Raw genomic sequence first — 27,796 nt, forward strand, 5'->3', positions numbered from 1 at the left:
CCAGTCCTATGAATGTGCTCAGTACCAATAGGGGCCCATAGCTGATGGTTCTGTGAGGCCCAGCCTCAACTGTCAGTTCGTATCTCTTTGTTCTCTCTCTTCCCACTAATTTCATAAAGTTAAGTTTTAGAATTCTAGTTTATCAGCCAGGAAGAATATGTGCAAATGGAAGACAGGGGATAAAATCATTGAGACTTCAGTAAAATATCCTGCTTAATGTTCTATGTTTAATGGAATAGAGCAGTCAAAGCCACATGGAACATGAAAAATAAGTAAAAAAAAAAAAAAGTCAATGATGATAATTCTTGGGAGAAGATCATCACACCTTATAAGCCAAGACAAATAATGTGCAGCACACTCGTGGTCCCCGAGTTTGTGGTCCCCCTCTGTTGACTAAGTGATCACACAGATCCCACAAGACCCCATCACCCCCACCATGACTGATTAGCCCAGCAATGGACATTGATCCAAGGAAAGCAATCTAGAGCCCGCCCGTGGTCTGGTGGTGATTTAATCCAAAATTTCTACTGAAGTGAGATGTCAGTGAAAAAACTTGAAGTTCTCTCCGTAGGTTCTGTGGCCTATATATATATTTTCTTAATCTTTAAACTATAATATGCAAGCATGGCTGACCATGTTAGCCCTGTTTTTACACCCTGACCAGTACCTCTCACCTAAGCTGAGTTTAAGAGCTTCCTTAAGATCTGACCAGGGAGGAGGCCCCTTGGTCTCCAAGCCTAAGGGTCATCATCTAGATTGGGGGATTGAGGGGACAGACGAGCATCCACTGCAGACAGTGATACTGCCGTCAAGAGTCATGTCCCAATAACTGTGACCAGTCTGATTCACCTGGAATTCATAATGAATAAACATAAGGAAAACCAACAGCATGAAGGAAAGGTACCAGATGATGAAGTATTGTGAATGATTCCAGAAGAAACAGGAAAAAATGTTCTAATTTTAAAGTAATTTTCTCAAAGAAAATTAAGTTACAGTATTCATAAAAGTAGAAGATGCTATTATGGAAAACATTAACCAGAGAACAAAGAAAATTAAAATAATAAAAATAAAAATACGTTCTAATAAAATAAAAAACAATTATTGCCAAAATAAGAAACTCATTTAAAGAGCTGAATAGCAGAACAGGCACAACTGAAGACCAAATTAGTGATTGGGAGACCAAGTTATTCAATCCTATCAGAGCATTAAACAGAAATGTAAAAACGTGGAAATTACAAGAATCAAGTGGCAACGCAGAGGATAAAGGCAAGAGAAATAATGTCTACCCAATATGTGCTCAGAAAGAGAATAGACAGGGAACTGAATCAAGAAAACAATAGAAGAAAATTTCCTTAAGCTGAAGAAAGACTGTATCATCTAAAAAGAGCCTCTGGTGTGAAATGAAATGGGAATATCAAATGGCTGCTGAAATGCTTAACCACATTTCCTTTCAAGATTCAAGACAATTCTATAAATATAGCTTCAAAAGAAGAGGAATTATCTAGAATCTATTCTGTCTGCTAAATGTGCAGACACACTTCCTGCATGGAATATTTTTTAAACGTCTGCTATTTCTCAAAAGTCTCATTTCTTCAAATAAGGCAACCACCCTTCTTTTTGCCAACATTCAATGTGGGGCAATATGGCCAGTGGATACTCACTCAGTATTTGCTAGTTAACTAACACTGACAGACTATCTGTGCTGATAAGGACAGCTACAAACAATCCTTTTCTTCGAGCTAGAGTGCCTAAAGCATAAAGTATAATTGGAACCAGCAGAACACATTCTCAGAACTTAGCAAAGTGTAGGTTCTTCTGTCTTGGTGCAGAGAGAATTCATCGAGAGGCAGAGTGACAGGTAAGCAAAGAGTTTATTAGTATAGGATGCTTGTGAGAAATACAAGTGAGTGGGCAAGGGGGTGCCATGCCCAGAACTTGTGGGCTAGAGTTTTATAATCGAAAGAAGAATGGGGAAGGGGAGAAGACCACCTTCTTCCTCATTCTTGAGTAGACTCTTCTCTACGTCTGGCAGCGGAGTCTTTATGTCCCTACATGGTCAAACTGGGCTTGTTGTGATGCGATGGAAATGAGCATAAAGGTGATAGCATATAGCAAAATATGGTAAATCATCTCAGGTTTCAGTATAATGTCCACCTTTTCCTATATTTTTGTTTTTAGTCTATGCAGAGAAGCGTGTCCTAGGAAATATTAACTAACCTCACTGGGCAGGATATGGTTCTCATTCTACCATTGTTTTATTGTTTGGGGGCATGGCTCATGCTTCTGTTGCATGGTTTTGGTGCTAAGCCAGCCTGCTTTCTTGAGTGATCATTAACTTACAGGGGTCTCCCATACTTCTTTCTACTTACAATCCCCTAGTGGGATTAACTATTTAATCACTTACTTTGTCTCTTTACTCTGTCCCTACCATAGCCATACGCTTCTACACATGGTAAGATATCATCACAATAAAACATGATGAGTCGATTATAGTGAAGCAATGATTTTACAGCCACACATTTCTTCAATAGGTCAAAGTCCTCACTTGATAGGAACCTAATTCCTTCCTTGGCACTTTAAAGATTCCATCCAAAATTTAATAAGTTGGTAAAGTTCACACAGAGAAAAGCAGAGAGGGTGGCAGAGGGGAGAGCCATTGACTCTCTTAAATATTGCTTTAAATATCCTCTCTTGATATTTTCATGTTAAAATCTGGTTTTATCTTTTTGTCTAGAGTCTGGGGAAAATGAAACCAGAACAATGGCAGATAGATAATGGCCTATGCAGTGGAGATTTTAATGGCTGTTATTACTGTGGTGCTGTTGTTGTCTTAAGAAAATTGAAAATATTTTGCCCCCAAATTTTCTCTTTTCTAAAACATCCTTATGGTATGTTTCAATATCCCAAAGGAATTAACAAAGAACTAATCAAGGACAGAGACCCCAGTTGTTACTGTGCTCTCTGATAAAACATAAGTTTTATTTCCAATAAAAGTTTCATTTCAAAAAATGAAACTTCCTAATTACAGTCCAGTGATTGACTCGTCAGATTTTTCATGGGAAAGGAAAAGCAGAAAAAGGAAAACTGAAACTCGAATACATCCAGTCAGCTCTTCTGGGCAAAGCTGATCAGATTAAAGGGTTTTTTCTTTATAGGACAATCTGCATTCTCACATTTCTGATTTGTTGTTTCAAATATTCCTGATTTACTCTGATAGCTCACATTCCACCCCTTATAGCTGGACTTGCTGTTGTTTAAAGAGAAAGATCCGTTCACTGTACCCTATTTGTTGTCAGACCTGTTATGTGTGAGGTTCTGAATGTAGTGATTGGCAGGGTAGATCAGCTCCCTTCCTGAACAGAACTTTCCTATCTAATAAGGGATATAAAGAGGGAAATTTTTGCCCCACGGAATTATACAGGTGGGCATTTAACCTAAACTTAGGATGTTTGGGAGGCCTCCTCTTTATTTAGACAGGCATTTTCTCAACTTTGATGCTATTCACATTTTCGACCAATGAATTGAAACCGTTGTGGGAGCTGTCCTGCACACAGTAGGAAGTTTAGCAACATCCAGGACACTACCCACTAGATGCTACAACGGGGTGAATGTCTCCAGACACTGCCCAACATCCCTTGGAGGACAAACTCATCTCTGTCTAATAACCACTGACTTAGAAGGAAGATGAGGGAAAGAAAGCTGTGGGGTGTGGGGAGAAGATACAAGAAGCGAAAGGGAATCACTCATTCCCTAAGGCATGAAGGCTCCCTAAGATCCCAAAGACAAGAAGATCTCGCCCCTTGGTTCTAGGGGAGATGCTAAACCCAATGTGAGAATGAAGAGAGAACACAGGCCAGGTCCTAAGGTCCCATGTTAGGCACACTAACAGATTATAGAGTTGGTATGAATTATCTATTCCTGTGTAACAAATTACCTTCAAGGCTTTTCCACTTAAAGGAACAAACCTTTATTATCTTAGTTTCTGAGGGTCAGGAATCCTGGGGCAGCTCAGCTCGGAGGTGTTGCTCTCTCAGGAGGTTGTGGCTAAGCTGCTGGCCATGTCTCTGAAGACAGGGCTTGCTGTGGAAAGACTTGCACCCAAACCCACCGTTAGAAGGCTTCAGCTCCTCCCCACGAGGGCTTTCATAGAGCTGTTCTCGGCACTGCTTTTTCTCCAGATCACGATGGAAAATCAAATTTGCTCCTAAAAACAAACTGGCTTCTACAGCTAGAAGCAAAAGGCAACTGGAATTGGTTTTGATTAGAGAGACCCCGGTCAATCTATGATTTACCATTTAAGCCCCTGGATAGTTAGAAAGTGACTCTAATTACAGAGAGCCTTAGTCTTTAAATTGGTCACAGTTCCATAAAGGCACAAAGTAATTAAGCAAGCAAATAACTGAACTAACTTGTCTTCTGAATTCAAGAGTGGCAAAAACGGAGAGCTCAGAGAAGCTAAATGACAGCACTTTCATTAAAGTCCATCAGACTTGATAAAGCTCATCATCACTTTATGAAGTGTTTCCACAGTGAGGTGGGTGAAGCCCATTCTTTACTTTCATGTAAAAGCAGCAGTCTTAGGAGTCTTTAAATATCTGAGTAAGCTGAAAACTCCAGAACTCCCAACTGAGATAATGCTTGGAGAATTCTATTTTAAGTGTTTTTCAAACTAAATGTCTATTTCCTTTCAACTGGATGAGATTACTATCCACATGCATTTCTGTTACTATCCAGCAATAAGCCACGAAATCTTACAATGTGATTTTTCTTCCTTGCTGGAATCTATCCAAATGGCCCTCAAATACCCATCTTGCACCCCACCCCCAAATAACTCAATTTATTTTTGGACACAGAAATTCCCCTTCCACTGAAAGCTGCCTTGGGAGTCCACTGATATAAAATAGATGGTCTGAAATGGTATTCTGATGCCCACAATGTGTGTGCCAATACTGAGCCTCGCTCTGGCTCTCCCCAGTCTGGGCCCCAGTTGGGAAGCCCACTTCAGGCAGCAGTTGGCTTAAGAAGAAAATCCAAACATCCCCCAGATGCATCCTTCCAAGACCCTCTTCGCTGTACCATCCAACTGGGTACAACTGGACCCCCTTCCTCTGACTGCTCCTTAACTACTTAGGATAACCAGGGTACCTTCCCCAGGTCGCTGCTCTCTGCTTCTCCCTCGGTACCTCTAGCCTTCTTTACTCCAAATACAAACAACCTCCCTGTCTTCACTCCCCAAAGCATGGCTGACACTAGGTTGAAGTATATAACAAACTTTGCTGAGGGTGACAACAAATTATTCTATTGCAGAGAAACTTTAAATTAGGTATTTGATTTTGTTGCTTCTTAAATTTGTCTGCCTGTTCCACTTGGGGTTCCCTGCTGACCACCTCCCCACCTCCAGCCACCCCCCCATGAGTAGTTCTGGCTTATAACCAGAACATCACATCAATCCATGGGGGTTCCCACTGACCCTGCCCTTAATCCTGCCTCCAGAATGGCAACACTCTTTCCCCACAGTCTCCAAGCAAGAGAAGCAAACTACTATAACATCTTCTCCCACAAATATCACCCAACCATTAGAAAGCTTTTGCATTTTTTTATGAAGAACCATTTAGTTCCTCTTTGTTCCAACTCTCCTTCCTGTAACAGGATGAGGTAGAACTGCAGGGCTCACAGAGATTTCCTCCAAAACTGAAAGCAATTCTCCCCCAAAGAAGAATTCTGCAACTACATCTGGAACAACAAGCTCAGATTTTAAATAACCTGATTTTTGTACCCATTGTAAGTACAAACCAATTGGCCAGGACCAGACAGCCCAAGGGCAACAGTTCCCTAGAGGACCAAAGCTAGGTTCAGACTAGCAACTTCACCGTGACTGAGAATAGGCAAAAGGTTTGGACATTTTTGCCTTTTCTAGGACCGCTCCCGCAGCATATGGAGGTTCCCAGGCTAGGGGTCTAACTGGAGCTGTAGCCACCGGTCTACTCCACAGCCACAGCAACGCAGGATCCAAGCCATGTCTGTAACCTACACCACAGCTCACGGCAACTCGGCAACTCAGGATCCTCAACGCACTGAGCAAGGCCAGAGATCAAACCCGCAACCTCATGATTCCTAGTTGGATTCGTTAACCACTAAGCCACGATGGGAACTCCCAGGATATTTGATTTTTTCCAATTTTTAAACTTGGAAGTCAGTCTGTGAATTTTCTTTTATTTTTTTGCTATTTTCCTCCCATACATCCATGTCTATTTCCTTCAGATAGATTTCAGAAATAGAATACCCAGATGAAAGAGTGTGAATATTTTTCTGATTTTGATGTATGGCGTCTAACAAGACACTAGTTTTGCCTTCAATGTACTTTTCTGAGGCCTGCGAAAAATCATTTGATCATCGCTACTGTATTTCCTAGCTTATTTACTGGCAAGTTAAACAACTCATTGCAGAGGAAGTTGAAGTAAGATTAGTTGGGAGATGTTGAAACGGTGGAAATTTTTAAGGTAGAACACAGTGAAAGAGAATGGGTTTGAGAGAACAGGATATAAAGACAGCCGCACAGCAATTCCTCCCCAGTTCATTCCTGAGGCAAACCTCCTCTCTGGAACAACATGAAGCTCAAGGTATTGTTTCCTTTTAAGTGGCTTATTTAAATTGGTTTTTCTAGCTTTCCTTTCCTTCTCAATTTCTTCAGTTGCCCTCTCCTTTTAAGAGCTACCCACTTCTACTTCAACAAAGGCCTTTTAACTTTTCTCATAGCCTCTGGGTGGTCTACTTAACTGCATCTTGTTTTTCATCAGTGTTTTACCAAGAAAAGATGTGATTCTCTGGTATAAAATTAGGAAGAAAATGAATCATTATAAGTTCATGGAGTTTTAACCTTCTGGTGTGGCCTGTATCCGTTAGGGCATTGCCAGACTGCATTTCTAGTTGTCTGTTTACTGTTCTTAGGCCCCTGGAGAAGATACGCTTCTTGTGGCAGGAGCCATAGCATCTTGGTTGGGTATTCTAGGGCACTTAGCACAGGGCAAGAACTCATGAAATACTCATTAAATAATTGCATACTTCGCCTTAATTTATACATTAGTCGTAGCATTTTACTAAGAACAGATTTAAATGCCAGGAGAAAATCAAAACAACCAAAAAGACATTTTAGAAACGAATGAGCACAGGGCGAAAGTCAGCTGAGCAGCTGCATGTTTATTTCCTTGTGTTCTCTCCCTCAGGAGCCAGAAAGAGGCCATTTATTCTTTGGCACACAGGGTGGGTTCAGGACTTGTCAGGGGACAGTGGGGCCCTACTTGCAAAGTCATTAGCGCTATGGGACTGTACGGATGGATAGCTGATCACCTCCCACGCTCCCTGTGGGCACCCAGCCAACACAAGCTCCCCAGGGAAACACGTTTCCCCAGAAGGCACTCCTGGGTCAGATCTAACCCTGAAGAGACCATCCATCACTAAATGCCCTCAACGGGAACTGCAGGGCTGGGAAGAGAGGTCAAAAAGAGCAAGTTTTGCTTCTAAGAAGGGATCCAACCACCACTTGAATCTCTAAGCTTCCCTTGGCAGATCATCAAGCCAGTTCTCTCCCCCTCCCCTTCTCTGTCCCTGCATATGTTTACCCAAATTTCTAGCACACGAAAAGCAAAGTTATTGTTATTCTCCACCCTAACCCCAAACTCCCCATCCCAGCACCCTTTCCCCATTCCAGCCATCCTCTCTCTTGGTTGACTCTGGCCTCCCCTCATTATTCTATCAAAGCTTCAGAGACTTAAAAGGCAGCCCATTGTTTGGAAATGGCAAGGTTTCCCTGACTGGATAGTCTAGAAGTTGAAAATATGGCACTAATTGGTGGGAACTGGTTCCACCTTTGTACCTCCGCTCCGGCACTAAGCTTAGCATCAGAGAGCCTCAGACATCCCAGATCCTCTATCTAATAACCCTCCATCCATCCTTCAGTTTTAAAATGAGGTATCACTAGAACCTGACTAGTATCCATGAGGACAGGGGTTCAATCTCTGGACTCGCTCAGTGGGTTAAGTATCCAGTGTTGCCATGAGCTGTGGTGTACGTCATAGGCTGGCAACTATAGCTCTGATTCCACCCCTGCCGAGACCAGCTCAGCAGGTGAGGGCTGAAGAACAGGTGCTGTGAAACTTAAGAAAAGGTGAACATAAAGCAAGACACAGAGATATTTAGTTTAGTCAAAGGTGGGAACGGGGGAACTCAAGGTCTCGGGGAACTCAAGGTCCCAGGGACCTAAAGCACCACCTCAAGAAAACACATTGCTTTTATTGTGTTCTTTAGGATTAAAAGAACAGTGAGGAGGGGGCTATAGGTACAGAACAGTTTTTTATTATTTTTTTTTAAGTCACGTAGCTGGTAGCTGGTTAAGCTTTTACTCTGACCTTTAGGTATTTAACAATCATTAGCATTGAGGAAGCTTGGCATTAACTGACCATGCACAGCATCTAGAGAATCACCATTGTGCTGCCATGTGCCTATCTGTGGCAACCCTGCGTGCCTAGGTTTGCACCTCATTCTCCTTGCTGATGCATATGCCACTAACGACCCCTCATAAACCCCCTAGGGCCTTGAGGCTCCTCTTCCTCTTATTTTAACAGGACATATCATGCTGTGCAAACAGCGTGCCTATCTGCACGGGTCAGCATGCCTAGACCAATGCATTATGTCCTCATTCACCTGACCACATGAATAACTTATGCCTTTAGGTCTTCGTTCTCAAGTCATTTACCAGCACTGCGACTGTTTTTCAAGCAGGAATATAGGGTAAAAGTAAAGCAGGACAAGATGGAGTTTTCAGCATAGAAAATAGAAACAGAGAGGCTAAGAAAAGATTGTAGAAACAAGTCTCCCAATAGACCCCTAGCCTGGGAACCTCCTTATGCTGCGGATGTGGCCCTAAAAAGGAAAAAAAGCAAAAAAAAAGGAAAAGAAAGAAAGAATGAGGTATCTGATGCTCAGAGAGAGAGAGAGACAAAGAAGATGTACAATGAGTCAATAATCAGAGCAGGGAAGGGAAGCAATCTAACATTTACAATGTGTTACTAAGCTCTAGGCATATAGTGAGACATGACTTAAGAGAAGATGTTTTTAACTATAAATAACAGACACGCTCTTATAAAGACATGTAGAAAACAAACAAATATCAAGGAACTTGATATTTAGTGGAAATGCAAAGCACTCTGCTGCTTACGAAGTACAAATAATCCTGCAGGTTTTCATTATCTGGTTTGTGGGTAGAAGCAGAAGGCCTTCTCCGCTAGGATGACTGACGACCTGCACTTCACATTCAACAAGTTTGCGATGGGCCCAGCATTGTTGCCCAGAAGTCTGCTCCTCTTCTGTGTTCCTTCTCATGGCAAATGGCACTGCTGTTTCCCCATCCACAATCTACTGCAGCAGTCTCTTACCTGCCCTCTCTACCCTCTCCATCCATTCTCCACCTACACGCATCTTTGCAAAACACAGTTCTGATCATACCTCTTCCTTTCCTAAGACAGCGCTATGGCTCCCTGTAGATGTCACAGTCTAGAGCAGAATGTAGCTTTCACCATCCAGCCCTAGCCTGCAAACCCATTCTCCCTCTCCTCTCTGCCTCCTGTGTGCAGCCCTGCAGCTGGAGTTTGCTAAACTCACTGCACCCCCTCACATCTCCAAGGCCCAGCCCAGGCCACCTCCTCTTGCCTTTAAACCCCATCTTCATCCTCAGCACCTTCACCTGGCTGACTCTGCTAAGTCTGCATTGCCAGCTCAGGCATCTACACCTCCAGGAAGTCTCCACCAACAGAAAGAGCAGGCAGTGGTTCTCAAGTGTAATTTTTAATTTTCTAGTAGCCATATTTTAAAAAGTAAGAAGAAACTGATGAAATGAATTTTAATAATACATTTTATTTAACTGTCTACTCCAAATAGTATCATTAATGAGATCCTTTATATTCCTTTTCTTCCTACTAAGCCTTAAAAACCCAATGTTTTCTTCTCCTCTGGTGACAGGGCTCGGTTTGGACTAGTCACATTTCCATCGCCACATATGGAGAGTGCCCACCGCATTGGATGTGACAGCACTAGAGCACTTAGGAATCACCTTGAGAGCTTAAGGGAAATCTAGAGCCCTGGGCTATGCTTCCAAATGTTCTAGTTCTACGAAGGGTCTCATTCTGGAGATCTGGGGTGGAAAACCAGACATGTTCATTTTTTCAGCAAAAAGCCCAGGTTTCTGTTCATGCTCCTCAGACTACACTTCAGGAGATGGGGGCTTCAGAGCTAGATGCACTGATTTAGGGGTTAGATCTACAGGGGTCTGTGTCCAGACTCAACTAAGTTACAGCTGTGTGACTTGGGGACATCACCTTTCATAGTCTTGATCTCCTCACCTGAAAAGTGAGACTCGTGAGACCTCCCTGGAGACCTGTGGGTATGAAGGAGATCCTGGCTCGCATCTGCTAGTGGCAGCTCCTGGCTGTCTGAATGCTCCCCCAGCCCAGGCATGTCCGCGTGATGGCCAAGACGTCCCTCCCAGCCTCCTCCACAGCCTAGCACACTCTGTGGTCATCACCTGCCTGCTAGGCTGTGTCCTCAACTCAGCTGAAGACAGAAACTGACTGTGGTGCATGTCCACACCCCTCTGCCTCACACATCTGTTTAACACACATCATTTTTCAGGAATTGAACCTAATTTGACCAAATGGGTTTCCTGCAGTGGAGTAAACTTGGCATAAAAATACCTCAAAGTTCTCAGGTAGAAAGGAAGTGTGTGAATACAGAGTGAGTGCAGCACTGTTCTAACACTCGTCCCTTTAAAGTCTGTCACAGAAAGCTTTGCCAAAGTGATCCACGGCTTGAAAGTGGGACACCTGACTGATCACGTCATTCAGAGGAGCAAGAGGATGATTCTGGACACCCTGGGTGTTGGCTTCCTGGGAACCAGTACAGAAGTGTTTCACAAAGCCGGTGAATACAGTAAAGTAAGAAGCTCAATGACTACTTCAGAGATAAAACCAAGTGTGCACACACACCTGCTCACAAGGTGGACCCAGGAGTGTGCCCAGGGGCGTGCATTTGTGTCCTATGCCACTGCTCTCCTCTCCATTTCAGAGATCGTGCATGGCGTATATAGCACTGTTGTACATAGTTTAGTACTTGTCTATGCTTTATTACCTAAGTCTTAATATTCATCCATATGCTTTACGAAGTATGCCTAAGTATTTACCAAGCATCCATATCCTTTACTAAGTTTATCTAAGTATTTACTAAGTATCCATATCCTTTACTTATCTTAAGACCAGTTTTAATCTTAAGGCTAGCGATATCTCAAAGTTTATTGCAACTACGACTGAAAGCACATTTTTACCTAAGAATCTCGGCGGCAGTAGCACCTGCCCCAGACCATTTATTTGTTCATGCAAAGACTGTAAGATTCTCTGGAGAAAAGCCTGGGCCAGCGCCCTGGGCAGAGTGTTTATGTGGGAGATGTAGCATCCACTCTCCATAGAATGTACATGCTCTAGATGACCAGTCTACCTTCCCAGTATGTACCCTCAAGGAATAAGTGACAGTAATTCAGACTTTATACCCTGGAGCACTTATGGATGGGATCACTGTCTGGGATCAGATGGAGCAACTAGCATTTCCTCTCCATTCCATGGAGAAAGCTGTATATTCAACCAGGAAGGCAGAGATCCAGTGATGAGGGCTTCAGTCCAGCATAAAAGGTTCAAATAAGAAGTATTAAAGTAAGGCCTTCGAAGATGGAGAACAACCCTTGCAATGGTGACTTGGCATGTTGGGCTCACACTTTGTATCACTGACTGATATTCTTTCATTCCAGATCTATAGTTCCAGTGTATCCAGCACTGTTTGGGGCCGGCCAGACTTCAGGCTTCCACCAACATATGCTGCTTTTGTTAACGGTGTGGCTGTAAGGCAGTTTCCATGTCTTTTCAATGGTTCAATAATCATAATAGTTTCAGGGCCAGAAAATATCTCAGAAATTGCCCGGTTTCCATATTTTACTGCTGAGACCATTGAAGTTAAGAGAGGTGAAGTGGCCTGCCTTCTCTCCTATGTAGCAATTTCAGTTTTCATGTTTTTACAGTGAATTGAACCTTTTCAGTTGAGAAGTACAGAAATAAGATGGAAGTATTTAGATAAAAACACCCCTAAGGTATCTCAAATCTAAATTAAACAACCAGACTCAATTCCTTCTCTTGTGGCCAGTGTTGGTTTCTATCCAATAACCTGCCTTTCATTCATTCATTCATTCATTCAGCAGATGCTTATTGAGAAGGAAACGATGGCCATATGGTGTTTATATTTTCTGAACCAAAAATCAGCACTTCTCATCTGACAATTTTTACGTTTTTCAGTATGTTAGGGACGATCGGCAATATATATAATTTGGACATGAACGTGTTGGGACTTCTGAGATATTTTTATGGCTTTGGGGACAGTAGCTCAGAATATTAAAAGTCAAACCTAATTGTGCATTCAGGAGTATGTTCCAGTAAGCAATGGGAAAGGCACCAGCCACAACCAATAGACATAAAAATCTATTTTTTTTATGGCGGTACCCACGGCATATGAAAGTTCTCAGCCCAGGGATTGAATCCCGAGCCGTGGTGGCGACAGTGCCAGATTCTTTAACCCAAGGTTGCGCCAAGCTGGGGATCAAGCCCTGAGCTTTGCAGCGACCTGAGATGCTGCAGTCAGATTCTTAACCTACTATGCCACAGCAAGAACTCCAAAAATCTATTTTTAAATGAACTTCTGGCTATTACTACTATTTCATATAAAAAAGGAAATGCAAAATAAATAAATAAATAATAAAAATAAAAATATAGCTTAATCTTATTCAAGAGTTCCTGCAACTTCTCCACAAGTTTGAAATTATTTCATAATAAAAGGGTACAAAAAATATGGCCTGATATGGAATAAATGACATTAACCTTTTAATGTGACTTTTTTGAAGGGTGGAAGTGGGAGGAAGGGAGCCACCTAGTTCTACAGCTTTGTTTATAAGGGGAATATAGATCTTTCCAGGGCCTGCAGACCCTGAGTAAGACCCAAGCTCCTTGGGGTCACTAGCTGCTCCCCAACGTCCCACCTGATCCAGCCAGAAGATAGCATGTCTCATGTCCAGCCATGTGATTAATCTCAGTCAGTTCATAGATTTTATCTTGAGAGAATCAGATCTAAAAATCTCACATCAAACAAGGTTATTACTGATCTGAACACTTACTGGTCCAAAAGCCATTGCATTCAAGGAAATACATTTTGGTTTTGGTTGTTGTTTGTCTTTCTGTTCACACAGATTCACTCAATGGATTTTGATGACACATGGTACCCTGCCACCCACCCTTCTGGAGCTGTCCTTCCTGTCCTCATGGCTTTATCAGAAGCCCTGCCTCCAAGTCCAAAGTGTTCTGGCCTTGACCTGCTGCTGGCTTTCAATGTTGGTATTGAAGTGCAAGGCCGACTCATGCATTTCTCCAAGGAAGCTAATGACATACCAAAGAGGTATGGAGAAAAGGCACCCAGCACAGGTGCCACTTTCCCCTTCGTCCATTAGTCGCCATCTCTGTAGAGCTTTCTGACACAGAGGTTGGCTCAGTTGAAGATGTAAACAGTAATGCTGGCAGATAAGCCAACTCATCGGTCACATATCCAACTGTATATCCAGTCACAAAGGTGTGACCCCAGAAGTGCCTGAGAAAAGTCTCCTCTGGGTTTAGAGAGGAGACTTCAGCAACCATTCAGCAACCAGGACCATGAACTAAACTGGAGCCTCTCACCCCAGGATGATAATATCATCCTGGCTTCTGTGGATACTCTGAGTATCCCTCATCTCATCTCAAAGCAGAATCTCCTTCGATATCTGCTAAGGCCCTTCAGACAAATGAGAACATTCAGAATACCATAAACCCAACTGCTCAACCTATAGATCAAAATTAGTCAAATGCTGACTGTATCATATGGTTCAATCTAATATTTATTGTGCCATGTGACCCAGCCTTCTGGAGGAAAGAATAAATTCCAATTTATTTAATTGGAATACCAAGTGAATTTTATTTATTTTTAATTTTTTTGTCTTTTTTAGGGTCACGGCCACAGCATATGGAGGTTCCCAGCCTAGGGGTTGAATCAGAGCTGCAGTCACCGGCCTACGCCATAGCCACAGCAACTTGGAATCTTAGCCGAATCTGCGACCTACACCACAGCTCAGAGCAATGCTGGTCCTTAACCCACTGAGTGAGGCCAGGGATCAAACTGGCATCCTCATGAATAAGAGTTGGGCTCAATACTGCTGAGCCACAATGGGAACTCCCCCAGTGAATTTTCAATTTCTACAAGGCCCTTTTTTTTTTTTTTTTTTTTGCCACAGCCAAGGCATGTGGATTCCCAGGCCAGGGATCACACCTGTGCCACAGCAGTGACAACACCAGATCCCTAACCCATTGAGCCACCAGGGAACTCCAAGGCCCTTAATTTTTACAGTTATTTACATAGGCTTTCAGCAATTAAAAACTTTTGCCTTTCTGGCAATAACTGTAACAGTACCATTTATAAATAACATACCACATGTTGTATAAGCATGTGAATTCATTCAAAACTCACAAAACATTATGAGATAGATGCTATCATTATCACTATTTTATGTGTAAGGGAAAACAGGTACAGAGAAGCTGAAATAGGTACAGAGAAGCTTTCTGACATAGAGATGTTTCTCTAAGATCACACAGCTAATAAGAGAAGAGACAAGATTTAAACCTAGATGGTAGGGCTCCATTATCTAAGCTCCTGATCACTGCATTATATTGCCTCCTTATGGTTTATAAGTCTCCAACTCTTTGCTCTTTTGCTTTTCAGATTTCATCCCCCATCAGTGGTAGGAACTTTGGGAAGTGCTGCTGCCGCATCAAAGTTTTTGGGGCTCAGCATGAGAAATTGTCAAGATGCTCTGGCTATTGCTGTTTCTCATGCTGGGGCACCCATGGCAAATGCAGCCACCCAGACCAAGCCTCTTCATATTGGCAACGCTGCCAGGCATGGGATAGAAGCTGTTTTTCTGGCAATGCTGGGTCTCCAAGGAAATAAGCAAGTCTTGGACATGAAGGCAGGGTTTGGGGCCTTCTATGCCAACTATTCCCCAAAAGTTCTTCCAGACCCGGATTCACACACTTGGCTGCTAGACCAGCAGGATGTGGCTTTCAAGATTTTCCCTGCACACTTGGCCACCCACTGGGTGGCAGAAGCAGCGGCATCTGTGAGAAAGCACCTTGTGAGAGACAGCACCCTGCTCCCCATTGATCACATTGAGAGAATTGTGCTTAGAATTCCAAATGTCCAATATGTGAACAGGCCCTTCCCAGACTCAGAGCATGAAGCCCGCCACTCTTTCCAGTATGTGGCCTGTGCCACCCTGCTCGATGGTGCCATCGCTGTCCCATCATTCCACAAATGCCAGATTGACAGGCCACAAGTGAGAGAGCTGCTTGGTAAGGTGGAGCTAGAGCACCCTCAGGACAACCTACCAAACTTCGACACAATGTACTGTGAGATAAGCGTTGCCCTCAAGGATGGAGCCATCTTCACAGAACGCTCTGATACATTCTACGGTCATTGGAGGAAGCCTCTGAGCCAGAGGGACCTACAGGAAAAGTTCAGAGCCAATGCCACCAAGGCATTGTCCTGTCACACAGTAGAAAAGCTTATCAAGATAGTGGACAACCTAGAAGAACTGGAAGACTGTTCTGTGTTAACTGCGCTTCTGAAAGAACACTCTCTACCAGAGATGGTTTCAAAATCTATCTAGCACTTAATAATTCCATTATACAATCACTCCCAAGGCTTAAATACAATCACTATGTCTTATCTGACGGACACATAGAGAACTCTGCACTCAACAACCAGAGAAGTCACAATCTTTTAAAAATCTCACAGAACATTTGCAAAAATGAATCATAGACGTAAAATCTCAACTTTTCAGAGTTCCCATCATGGCGCAGCAGAAATGAATCCAACTAGGAACCATGAGGTTGCAGGTTCGATCTCTGGTCTTCCTCAGTGGGTTAAGGATCCATCATTGCCGTGAGCTGTGGTGTAGGTCACAGACATGGCTTGGATCCTGTGTTGCTGTGGCTGTGGCGTAGGCTGGCAACGGTAGCTCCAATTAGACCCTTAGACTGGGAACCTCCATATGCTGCGGGTGCAGCTCCAAAGAAAGCAAAAAAGAAAAAAAAAATCCCAAATTTTCAAAGCAATGGATCATACAGATCATTTTCTCTAATCACAGGGCAATCAAGGTAAAAATCAATATAAAAAGATAATTAGGAAAGCCTGAAGTGTTTAAAAATAAACATTCCTATAAATAACTCTTGGGTCACAGAATAAATTGTAGTGAAAATTATAAAACATTTCTAACTAACCAGTAACAAAATACCACATATCAAAATTAGTAGAATGCTGCAAAAGCAGTACTTAGAATTTTCTATTGCTGCCTCTTTATTACCTGGAATGTGCAGCAGGACACATCATGTTACTGCTGATGGATTTGAAAGGGAAGTGAGAGAAGAGATGGTTTCTATTGTGACCTTGAGATTAAATTTAATTATCCTGTCTTGCTACATTTCAAAAGTTTCTAGGGGCAAGATATAAGGGCCATTAATAATAAGTTCACATAACTCCTATTGAAAACAAGACAACAGACCCAAAATGGAGTTGTTTATGCTAAGCCCATATCCACCAAATTGAGACTTAACTGAATTACTACTTTAGCTCTCCCAGGAGTGGAATTTTAAACCAGACAATCAGAACTCTGATTAGCACTATTAAGTTAATCAGCCTGGTAGACCCCAGCCATCCGCTAAAGGAAAGAAACCTTGCAATGATCAGTCCACTCTTTTTCCTAGTATAACTTCCTTGTTCCCACACCCTTCTGTCTATGAAATTCATTTCGTACTGCTTCTTGGAGCCCCTTTTTACTTGCTAGATTGGGTGCTGCATGATTCAAATCAATTTTTGCTCAACTAAACTCTCTTAAACATTTAAATGACTCAATTTATCCTCTGACACCCCTAAAGCTTGCTTCAGACCAACAGCAGGGGTTGGGGAAGACAATCTCTCCTGAAGGAGACAAAAGTACTCAAGGTGACCTTGATATTGGTTATTACACCCACAGAGTCAACTGAAGGCAGGAATATGGGCCTCTGGGGGAGCTGAAGGGTCCTCTTCACTGTCAGCCCCGCACCCCAGCCACCCCTCACCTGACCACATACAAAAACATGGAGAAAGAGAGAAAGGTAGGAAAGAGAGAGATGGGCTCCCCACATTCTCCTCTAGATGATTCCTTTCTATGAGGATCAAAAGCTAGGGCATCTTTGGGACACAGTGCTAGTGGAGACTTTGGATGGAAGGAGAGAGTTAAAGCTGAGCCTGCAGCTCTTCTGTCCATGAGGCTAAGGAACAAGGACAACTTGTAAGCTACCCTGAGAAGGCCCAAGACAGGGCTCGGACAGCTCTGACCCGATGTCCAGGCATTGCGGCAAATGCAAGCTTTTCCCCTCTACTTCCTTGGGGACAGCAACAGAGGATGCTGCTCAGCCCACTGTCATTGTGTGATAGGCCCGACATGTAGGCAAATGAGTCCTCTGCATGGATTGGGCCAGATCACCAGGGAGAAAACCCACTGAGACTGGGACAAAGGCTTCAGCTGACAGAGAGGTTTATCCCAGCTCCCTTTCTGTACTTCTGAACCCTCAGCACACCTCCATGACCTTGGGCCAAAGTGCCTCAGTCACCAGACACACCTTTGCCAGTTCTGAGGAGCCCTAGTGCTAGGACATATTTGGGGTATCCCCAGGACCATGCACACATTCACGCATGCACCAAAAGAACCCATGGGACTCCACATCTGGCTGTGCTCATGCCTAAAGTTTATTATAGAGACACGATAAATGACAGGATCAACAGGAGAAAAAGGCACAGGTAGAGGTCTAAAGAAACCCCTGCTGAGACCTTCAATGCTCTCTCCCTCCAGTGAAGGGACAAGGCGCTCCTTTCTTCAGCAGTGAAAAATTCAGTAAAGTGTGTATGACGTTTTTGCCCTGGGAAGAGACTGACCATCCAAGGGTTTTATAAACAGCGGGTCATGAAGGCGCCCTCGGCCCAGCAACAGTCATGATTCCAAACCTCAGAAAGGAAAGCAGGTGTTCAGCATAATTCACATTGTTTGCACAGTCTAGGCGAAGGGGATCATTTTTATCAGTTAGGGAATGGGTCAAGTGCCAAGTTCCCAGGCACCAGCCAAGCACCAACCTTGTAAAGAGGCTCTAACAAAGACAGTGGCCTCTGGCCTGCTTTGTTATCCCTTTTCCCCGCATCTTGTCCCATCCTGAAATGCCTTCCTTTCTGGTTTGTGCAGCTTTGTAGTAGAAAAATGATACAGAAAAATTCGACTTGGCCTCCACCTTAAGAACTGTCTCTGCCCTATAGCATTTGAGCTCCGTAAATGGTAAGTTTTGTCATCCTATAAACTAAAACTGATACCCCCAGTAGGCTTAGAGCTGCCACAGACCAAAGAGCTGTAACGATTTTCACCCAGGTGCTTAAAATGAGAATATGAGTTTAAAGGCAATTTTTATATATTATCTTTTACAACTTTACTTAGAAGTCCCGTCAAAAAAGGTATCACAGACAGGTAGGTCCCCTGTGAAAACAGAGATCACCTTCATGTCTGCAACAGCTTATGCAGGAGAACCTCTTTGGGGACGCAGAGTGAATGGTGGGCATCTATTCAATTCGGCGAATGTGAACTGAAGGCTTAATGTGTGCAGAGGACATTCTTGGTGCAGGTGGTAGAACAGTGAACAAACTAGGCAACAATCTTAGAGCCATGAGCTTATAATCTAGAGTGCGCAGAGGGGTGAGCAGAGTCAGTAAGTAGGACAACGAAAGTGCACTGCACCTCTTCTGGGCCAGCTATGCTTCCTTCATTCTTCCCCTGGTGGGACTGAGAGCTTCTGAAGGCCGAGCTGAGCTCAGGGACCAGGATGCCCAATGTATGTGAACCTTCCTTCAATAGAATCAAGGGTTTCCAGCTCTTCCTGGAAGAATGTAATCTGTGACACCGAAGGACGTGTGGAACTGCAGGACTGTGGCTTCCCTGTCAATCCCGGCGGGACTTCCCTGCCCAGAGCAAAGTTTCAAGGAAGCCAAGGAAGGGGGCAAAGCCACGACCAGCCACAGCGCTCTCCTTCCAGCAGAGGTGCACGTGTGTGTGCGGGCATGTGACTGCGTGTGCAGGCACATGTGTGCTCTCTTCCCGCCAATGAAATCCATCTGCACCACTGCAGGTTTTATTACTCATTAGTGAAATTGCTCCACTGTTCCTCCCTTCTCCTACCCTACGTTTAAAAAAAAAAAAATAGCATAGCGATAATTCATAGAAAGCAATCACTCAAAAAACATCCAAAGCAGGTGAGGGTTTTAGAAGCCACTACTGTGGTTCCTGATAAAACCCTGGGTGCCCCATTGACAGCTGCCTAGCACCTCAGAAGAACATATCATGATTAAAGTATCCTGGCTTTATCTGAATCATACAAAACAGAATAAATACCTTACAGAAATCATGAAAATCAGTCTAGTCAGTAGTTCAGTTGTTAATGCAGATAAACACTCAAGACATCGTTGTTGCATTTAAAAAGTCTCAAAATTCTCCCTGCTTTTTGTTGGAGCTATTACTAAAAACAAGTCAGCCTACCCTAGTTATAGTCAGTGCCCACAGAGAAGCCAACCTGGAGATTCAGGAAAAAGGCTTTGGAACAGCTGATGCCCATCTGTTTGAAACATGGCATGAAAGTATTATTTCTGACTTTAAAAAAATGAAAAATAGAAATGACGGTGTGCCTGTCTAGAAACCATGGGTATCTGGATAATTCAACGAAGGTTATTTCATCTGAGAGTCAAGATCCCTCTGAAAGCACCTGTCATTAAGTGACAGAGTGTGTAATTCATTTGGTTGGAGCTGAAATTTATTTTATTTGAATAACTTCCTCTACATACTATAAAGTATCACTTTTCAAATACATCATAAAACACCCCGCATCGTTTTTCCTATTCCATCACAATTTTCATGCTCAGGGCCAGGCCCTGAAGGCACAGGTCTGCATCATTTTGTTGGTAGGAAACTGGCAGGATCCTCTCACTTGGCTGCAGCTGTGTTTGCATCTAGGCTTCTGGGGGTGGCAGTGGCTGGGTCGGCATCAACAAACCTATCAGAAGATGAGATCTAACCAAGTGGGAAAAACCGTTTCTTAGGCACCTGACAGGACGACTGTGAAGAGAGTTAGAATCATCAGCTCGCGGGGGCCTCGCAAACACTGTAATATCAGAACAAAGCTCCCAGGCGCTGGCACACAGGAAATCTGTCCCAACATGAGGCTTCAATGAAACAGCCAATGAGTAAGAGAAACGAGGGCTATACATACTAGAATCAATAGGAAATAATTAAAGCACAATTGGACCCATGAAGCTGAATGATATCATACAAGAGAAGGGCTATGTTGAAATATTTTTTCTTACAGTCTAAGCCAGGGTATTTTGTAAGAATACATCCTCTCTATGATTCAATGCCACCTGGTCTTATCCCTTTCAACCACAGTCCCTTACCCTGCCCACCCCCACCTTAATGCCAATCACCAAATACCGCAGCCCCATAATGGAAGATAATTTGTTAAGCTATCGGAAAAGCAGTCACACTTACATTCATCTGCAGAAAGGAAGATAGGGCGCGCAGGAGAAGTTGCTTACCCGGCAGGAAGCTTTTCAATCCTTTTCTTCCCCTCCATCCACAATATTTTCCTGACCCACTGTGACTTCACAAGCAGGAAGCTTTCAGCTGCCAGCACCAGGAAATGCAGCACCAGCTGATGGGCTTCCTAGCACAGTGGAAGGCTGGAAGCGCCCTTTATAGAACTGAAGCCAGAGCAGCTCTGGGCCACCTCAAAACCACCTGCAAAGACGGGACCCTGGCTGATGTGAGGCAGCTGACAAAAAGAACTTCTGAACAATTCATTCTTAAGCAAAGAATTAAGGCATAGAAGAGCAGTAACACATGTGAATCGAATAGAAAAAGAGCATTTCTTTAAATCTTCTGGAGTGGATAATGACTTTAATTCACTAATTTAAAGTCAGGATAGCAACCTATATTTGTCAAAGTGGCTCAGAGATGTTTTTGTAAAAAATTGGTGCCAAATGCTAGAACTCAGACCCAATCATGAGGGCCTTTACATGGCTTCGATGTAGTCCTTGCAGCAAGTGGGCTGTATAGACAGACATAAAGAGGTTACAGCAACCTAATAATCATAGAAATAATCAACATTTTGCATCGACAGTATGACATTCTGAAGACACAAGCTGGAAACCCACCATGATGCTAATTTTTGCTAAACATTTCAATTTTAGTACAAAGTAGAACTGTATATTTTTAAAGCATTTGAGATAACTTCATTTCTCCTAAAAACAAAAACCTCTCCCTGTGTGCTAGAATAAAAGATTTTTTAATAGCAGTAATTTTTGTATTGATTGACAAGTAATACTGTCTTAGATATGCAAACGCTAATTCTAGCATCAGACCTAAAGGGCAATAATTTTTTACAAAGTTGTATTATGGCAAACCTATTTGCAATGAAAGAAAACAGTAAATTGTCAAAACACCAGCAGCCCAAATACAAGAAGTTTTCCTCAGCTTCTCCCACCGGGGTGTTGCATACAAAATAAACTCGGTGTACACATGATGTACAGCAGTCTGCAGGGATGGTGCCCAGGATCCATGCCTCCCAATATTCATGCCCTTTTATGCTCTCCTCTCCTTGAATCTGGTCTCACTTTTGATCAACAGAATGTAGTAGAAATGATGCTGAGGAACTTCTGTGGCTGGACTGTAAGAGGAAAGCCTGGGTGTCTTGGAATGCTTGTTCTAGACAATGCCAGGTTTATGAGTTATAAGGAAGCCCAAGACTATCACCTGGAATGCCCACATGGCCACACAGCCAGCCCTCAACTGTTCCAGCCATTCTCCGCCCAGGCACCAAACATGAGAGTGAGGACATCATTGTAGTGTTTTCCAACCCAGCAGAGCCTTCAGAGGTTTGCAGCTTCAGCCACTATTTGACTGCAACTGCATGAGAGATCTTATGCAAACCCAGCTAAGTCCAGTCATCCTACAGATACAGGAAAGATCATACATTACTGTTTAAGCCACTACATTTTGGTGGCGTTTATTATACAGCTACAGACATCTGGAAAACTCTATATGTAAAAGAGCAGTAAGCAACCTATTTAAATAGATACGTACAAGTATCTACAAGCAATACACTCCTGATCCAATGCAATGACTCCCAGTTCTCACTGTGGGACATCTCCAAACTGCCCTCCAAAATATCAAGAATATTGTGAGTGTTTAAAATAATCTTAAAACTGAATTGTTTGAAAAATAAAATATAACGTAGAGCTCCTTTATGAAGGGGACTAAAGGAAAAGAAATAAAACATGTCTAAGTCAGTTACACTTGTAAATCAATCTTTTATCTTTCAATCACCTATCCATAATGATTCCTGCACAGAAAAGTCCAGAAACAGGCAACTGTCCATTGTGATTCCCAGAGTCTCGAGGCCTTAAAATGTGGGCTGTAGTCCATAGACCACCTGTCACATAGGAGCTGAATCAGAATCTGCAGTGTAACAAAATCTCCAGGTGATTCATATACTCAACTCATTAAAGTTAAGACACGTTGGTAAAATCACTGACTGGTTCCCAAATTTGCCTGCACATGAGAATCATTTGGGAATCTTAATTCCAAAATTCAGGCCATAGGCATTGATGGTTTTGAAGCCCACCAGGCGATTCTGGGTGCAGCCAAGTCTGTGAACCACCGGTCACTCTGGGTAGAGCTGGTTTTCAACCTTGGCCGCACAGTAGAATCACCTCGGGCAGCATCAGTGTCTATTTCCACCCCCAGAGTCTCATGTAACTGGTCTCAGGTGTGACCAGGCACTAGGAGGCTTTGTTTTTGTTTTTGGCTGTATCCTTGGCACGGGCCAGGGATCTGAATCCCCAACTCGAGCCACTGACAATGCCAGATCCTTAACTGGCTGTGTCACAGGGAAACTCCTGTTAGGACGTCTAAAAACCTCTCCAAATCATTCTCGAGTGCCACAGACCTAGAGCCTGGGACAGGGGTTCAAAATGGTACCGAGCCTCCACCACTCTTTTGGGAAGAAGAGGGTTTGGACGTCAGTGAGCACTAATTAAAATGAACAGTTGGCCTCACAGCTTTCAGCTAACTCACCAGGTATCCTGACAGCATCAAGCTCGCTGAAGTTCAGGTCTGCCAAGTCTTGAGCATCCCCACGGGCTCTCCTGGCACCTTCCGCCAGCACATTTCTCTCCTCTTCTGTCGGGCTCTCTTTCAAGTGATTAATGATGTGCATCTGCTCAGCATTAGGAGCGAATACCTTCACCTTCAAAAATAGAAATAAAAACAAATGATGTCATTGCCTCTATGAAAACAACCAAGCAAATCAATCTCAGAGCTTAAACCAGAAAGGAAAGTCAGAAAACCGCTAAGTGATTCTGTATGCCTTCAGGGCCAAAACTGATGGCAAATATTACAGCTCAACCAGAAGGAAGAAACTGCAGGGGACTTTTAGAAGAAAAAAAAAATAGAGCTATAAATTAGTTTCCAGAAAGAAAGAGGTTGGTTGCATTTATATTTATATGTGTGTGTGTATATGTATATATATATTTATGAAAAGCATATATAAAAAGCACACACACATGTGTGTGTTCTGTATGTGTGTGTGCTTTTTAAAGAGACAGAGAAATGATCCAATGTTATAGATAGGACTTACACAGGACTCCAAAACATGGGAGAATTGATGAAATTAGCCCTTGAAATATTTCCAAAGCAGTGATTCCCAACCCTGGCTGCGTGTTAGGAGTTCACCACTTGTCAGGGTTGGCAACTGCTGATCTAAAGCAAATGAGAGAGAAAACTCATAACCTCGGGTCTCTGGGTTAAAATCCCAGGGGCTTTAATGCCAAGAGCCCAAAGCAGATTTGGAAGTGCTCACTTGCCCCACGTCCAGATACCCAGCCCCACCAAACTCTGGATTAACACCCCTGGTTTGCCATCAAAAACATGTGGAGGGGGAGGGATCGCTCCAATTCCCTTGCCCCCAACTCTTCAAACCTGCAGCGGCACTGATCTGGGGAGACAGGCTTTGGAGGCAACAGAGAAAGCTCAGGGCAGAAGCCATATACTGAGGGTGGCCTTTGAGTCATAACTTCTTCAGTGCCTTCTTCTCTACCCCCAGCTGGAGGTCCACTTCACCTGGAGGTGGACAAGGCTGGTCTGAGTCAAATGTCCCCTGACTCTGAGAGGGCATCATTAGGGCTAGAAAGCATAAGGTCATGAGTCTCAGCCTCCTGTGATAAACTCTGTATTTGATTAAAATGTATGTTAATAACCTAAACATTCTCTCTGCCCCATAGTTTTGGTTTTGCAAAACTGAGTAATATCTCCCATCTGTGATATATATGAGGGAGATCCTAAGCATGCACAGGTCCCATTATTCGTGAAAAGACTTAGAATGTTCTGAAGGGCAAGAAGGACAGCTGCAAACAAACACAGACTGGTTTTTAAAACCGTAATTCTGGAAACAGATCAGCCTATGGTTGCTTTATGGAATGAATTGGATGCACCTGCTGAAGGTGGAGGTAAAGATCAAACACACTTGGAAGTGGGAACACTTGTGTGTCCCTTGGACTGTTTAAAAAAGTGCTGCACTGTAATCAAGAGTAAACAAGTCCCTTGGAATTCTCCTTGTGGCTCAGCAGTAATGAAGCCAACTAGTATCCATGAGGACACAGGTTCAATCCCTGGCCTCGCTCAGTGGGTTAAGGATCAGCATTGCCCTGAGCTGTGGTGTAGGTCACAGATGCTGCTGGGATCTGGCTTTGCTGTGGCTGTGGCATAGGCTGGCAGCAAGAGCTCTGATTTGACCCCTAGCCTGGGAACCTCCACATGCTGCAGTGTGGCCCTAAAAAAAAAGGGAAAAAAAAAGGATAAACAAATCCCTCTATATCTGAGGGACTTTATCTCAAGGACAGACACCTGGGCTCATGAAACAACAACAAACCCAAGCAGATAGGACATTGCCCTTCACCATCTAGGAAAGTCAATAACTACTTGTTGAACAAATGAGTGAATATCAGCCACATAAATTGTAATACCCTCCAAGTTAAACAGGTGTTAAATAGTTTCTTTTCCTAAATTTTAGAGGATGTCTAGCTTCTCAAAGAATAAGCTTTGTAACTAACTCGTAATGACCTTGAATAAGTCATTTTTCCTCCTGGGGAAACTCAGTGAGTTCTGTAGGAATAGGTATGTCCTTTGTCTTCAAACTTCAAGTCCTACAGTCAAAAAATCATGGAGCCGGAGTTCCCATCATGGCACAGCGGAAATGAATCCAACTAGGAACCATAGGTTGCGGGTTCAACCCCTGGCCTCATTCAGTGGGTTAAGGATCTGGCGTTGCCATGAGCTGTTGTGTAGGTTGCAGACACAGCTAGGATCCAGCATTGCTGTGGCTCCCATTAGACCCCTAGCCTGGGAACCTCCATATATGCCATGGGCACGGCCCTAAAAAGACAAAAATGACCAAAAAAAAAAATTATGGAGCAGTATATCTCAAATTATTATTTAAAAGAATGGTGTAGCCATTACTGTGGAAATCAGTATAGTGGGTCCTCAAAAAGTTAAACATAGATCGGGAGTTGCTGTGAGCTGTGGTGTAGGTTGCAGACTTGGCTCGGATCCTGCTACTGTAGCTCTGGTGTAGGCTGACGGCTACAGCTCCAATTAGACCCCTAGCCTAGGAACCTCCATATGCCTCAGGTGTGGCCCTAGAAAAGACAAAAAGACAAAAAAAAAGTTATACATAGAATTACCCTATAATCCAAAAATTCCACTTCTAGATGTATACAAAAAGAACGAAAAGCAGGGACTCAGCAGACACTTCCACACCAATGTTCATGGTGGCATTATTCAGTACAGCCAAAAGGTAAAAACAACCCAAACATCTTGGATGGAACAACTGATGTGATATATGCATGCAAGGGAATATTATTCAGCCTTAAAAAGGAATGGAATTTTGATACATGCTACAACTTGGATGAGCCTTAAAGGAATTATATTAAGTGAAATAAGCCAGTCGCAAAAGGACAAATATTGTATGATTCCATTTATATCAGGTACCTAGAGTAGTGAAATTCAGGGAGACAGAAAGTAGAGGTTACCAGAGGCTGGGGAGAGAGCAGAATGGAGAATTATTGTTTACTGGTAAGATTCTGCAACCACCTTTAGTGTGTGGCTTTTCCCCCCTGAGCCAACAAGCAATTCTCATACACCTGCTGGGTGTCCCACAAATTCATCTCAATTCTGACACTCTCTACCCGGAAATAGCTTCCAATCCCACAGGGTAAGGACTTCGTCCTACAAGACTGCTCCCACTTCAGACACCAGTCACAAGCCCAACTTGTCACCTGTGCTTCTGATCAACCAGCTATAGATCAAAAAAATCCAATATCCCCTCCTCGGACTTGATTAATTTGCTAGAGCAGCTAGAGCAACACCTCAGAGCAACATGAATTATAGTAAACATGACCCGTTTACTATAAAAGGATTTAACTCAGGAAGAGTCAGATGGAAGAGAAGCATAGGACAAGGTATGGGGAAAGCTGCGGAGCCTCCAAGCCCTCTCTGAACCCTCCACTCTCCCCAAATCTCCATATGTTCGCCAACCCAGAAGCTCTCCCAACCCTGCCTGTCCTTTTGAGAATTTAAGGAGGCATCATTCATAGGCATGATTAATTCAGTCATTGGCCACTGGCTTGGGGTCAAGCTCCAGTCCCTCTCCTGTCACCCAGATGTCAGGGGGCTGGGACTGAAAGTTCCAATCCTCTAACCACCTGGTTGGGTCCCCTGGTAATCAGCCCCTTTAGGTGCATCTAAAAGGCACCTCCTTAACATAACAAAAGACACATTTAATGGTCGCGTCAAACTCTGTAAGTTTTAGGAGCTTTGAGACAAAAAACTGCAGGATGACCGAATAGATATGTATAATAAATGACAATATCACAAAAAGGTACAGACTTTCAGTTTGAGGATGAAAAAGTTCTGGAAATGGATAGGGGTATGGTTGCATAATATTGTGAAAGTACCTAAAGCCACTGAATTGTACATTTTAAAATGCTTACAATGATAAAGCTTATTATGTACATTTTACTACCAAAATAAAACAAAAAAACATCTGTTGGCGAGGGGCAGCCCCTTGGGTGTGTTTCTCAGGCTGCTGCAAGGGGGCCGCTAAAGCCACGGAAGCCCTGCTTTCACACTTGGATGGTGAACACCCATTTTTGGTCTAAGGCACAGTTCAGTAGTGGAAGGGACAATGGAGAAGTATGTAATGCCAAAGTAGAAAGAAGTAAGCCACACCCTACTCCGCCCGCAGGTTGTCTCGTCCTCGTCCCAGCACCTCAGGTGCACAGCCCTGGGTAAATCTGATGCACTTGGCAGCCCTAGAAACGCTGCTGACACCAGGAGGAAGGCTGGACCGCTGAGCCCAGCTCTGGGTCTGCACCCACGCGCCCCCTGTCGGCGAACTGGTCTAAATGCACAGTCCTACAAAGAGGGTGTTCCCAGAGGTCACCAGTCAGG

General features: G+C 43.4%; 1 protein-coding gene and 1 long non-coding RNA gene across 2 annotated transcripts in view; one reads left to right on the forward strand and one right to left on the reverse strand.

The window, feature by feature from the left end:
- LOC125113630 (uncharacterized) overlaps window positions 1–27,796 on the reverse strand; it is a 479,447-nt gene that overhangs the window by 445,351 nt on the left and 6,300 nt on the right. Inside the window, exon 2 of the long non-coding RNA XR_007131518.1 lies at window positions 23,366–23,537. This is a non-coding gene — a long non-coding RNA (uncharacterized LOC125113630). The remainder of the gene's footprint in view (window positions 1–23,365; window positions 23,538–27,796) is intronic.
- On the forward strand, window positions 6,483–16,979 carry ACOD1 (aconitate decarboxylase 1). Its single transcript, XM_047756444.1, has 5 exons — window positions 6,483–6,620; window positions 10,824–10,985; window positions 11,849–11,938; window positions 13,331–13,536; window positions 14,887–16,979. Exons 1-5 carry the CDS (start codon window positions 6,609–6,611, stop codon window positions 15,830–15,832), a joined length of 1,416 nt encoding a protein of 471 aa, XP_047612400.1. The 5' UTR covers window positions 6,483–6,608; the 3' UTR covers window positions 15,833–16,979.

The sequence above is a fragment of the Phacochoerus africanus genome, chromosome 13, assembly GCF_016906955.1.
Source record: "Phacochoerus africanus isolate WHEZ1 chromosome 13, ROS_Pafr_v1, whole genome shotgun sequence".
NCBI lineage: Eukaryota > Metazoa > Chordata > Mammalia > Artiodactyla > Suidae > Phacochoerus > Phacochoerus africanus.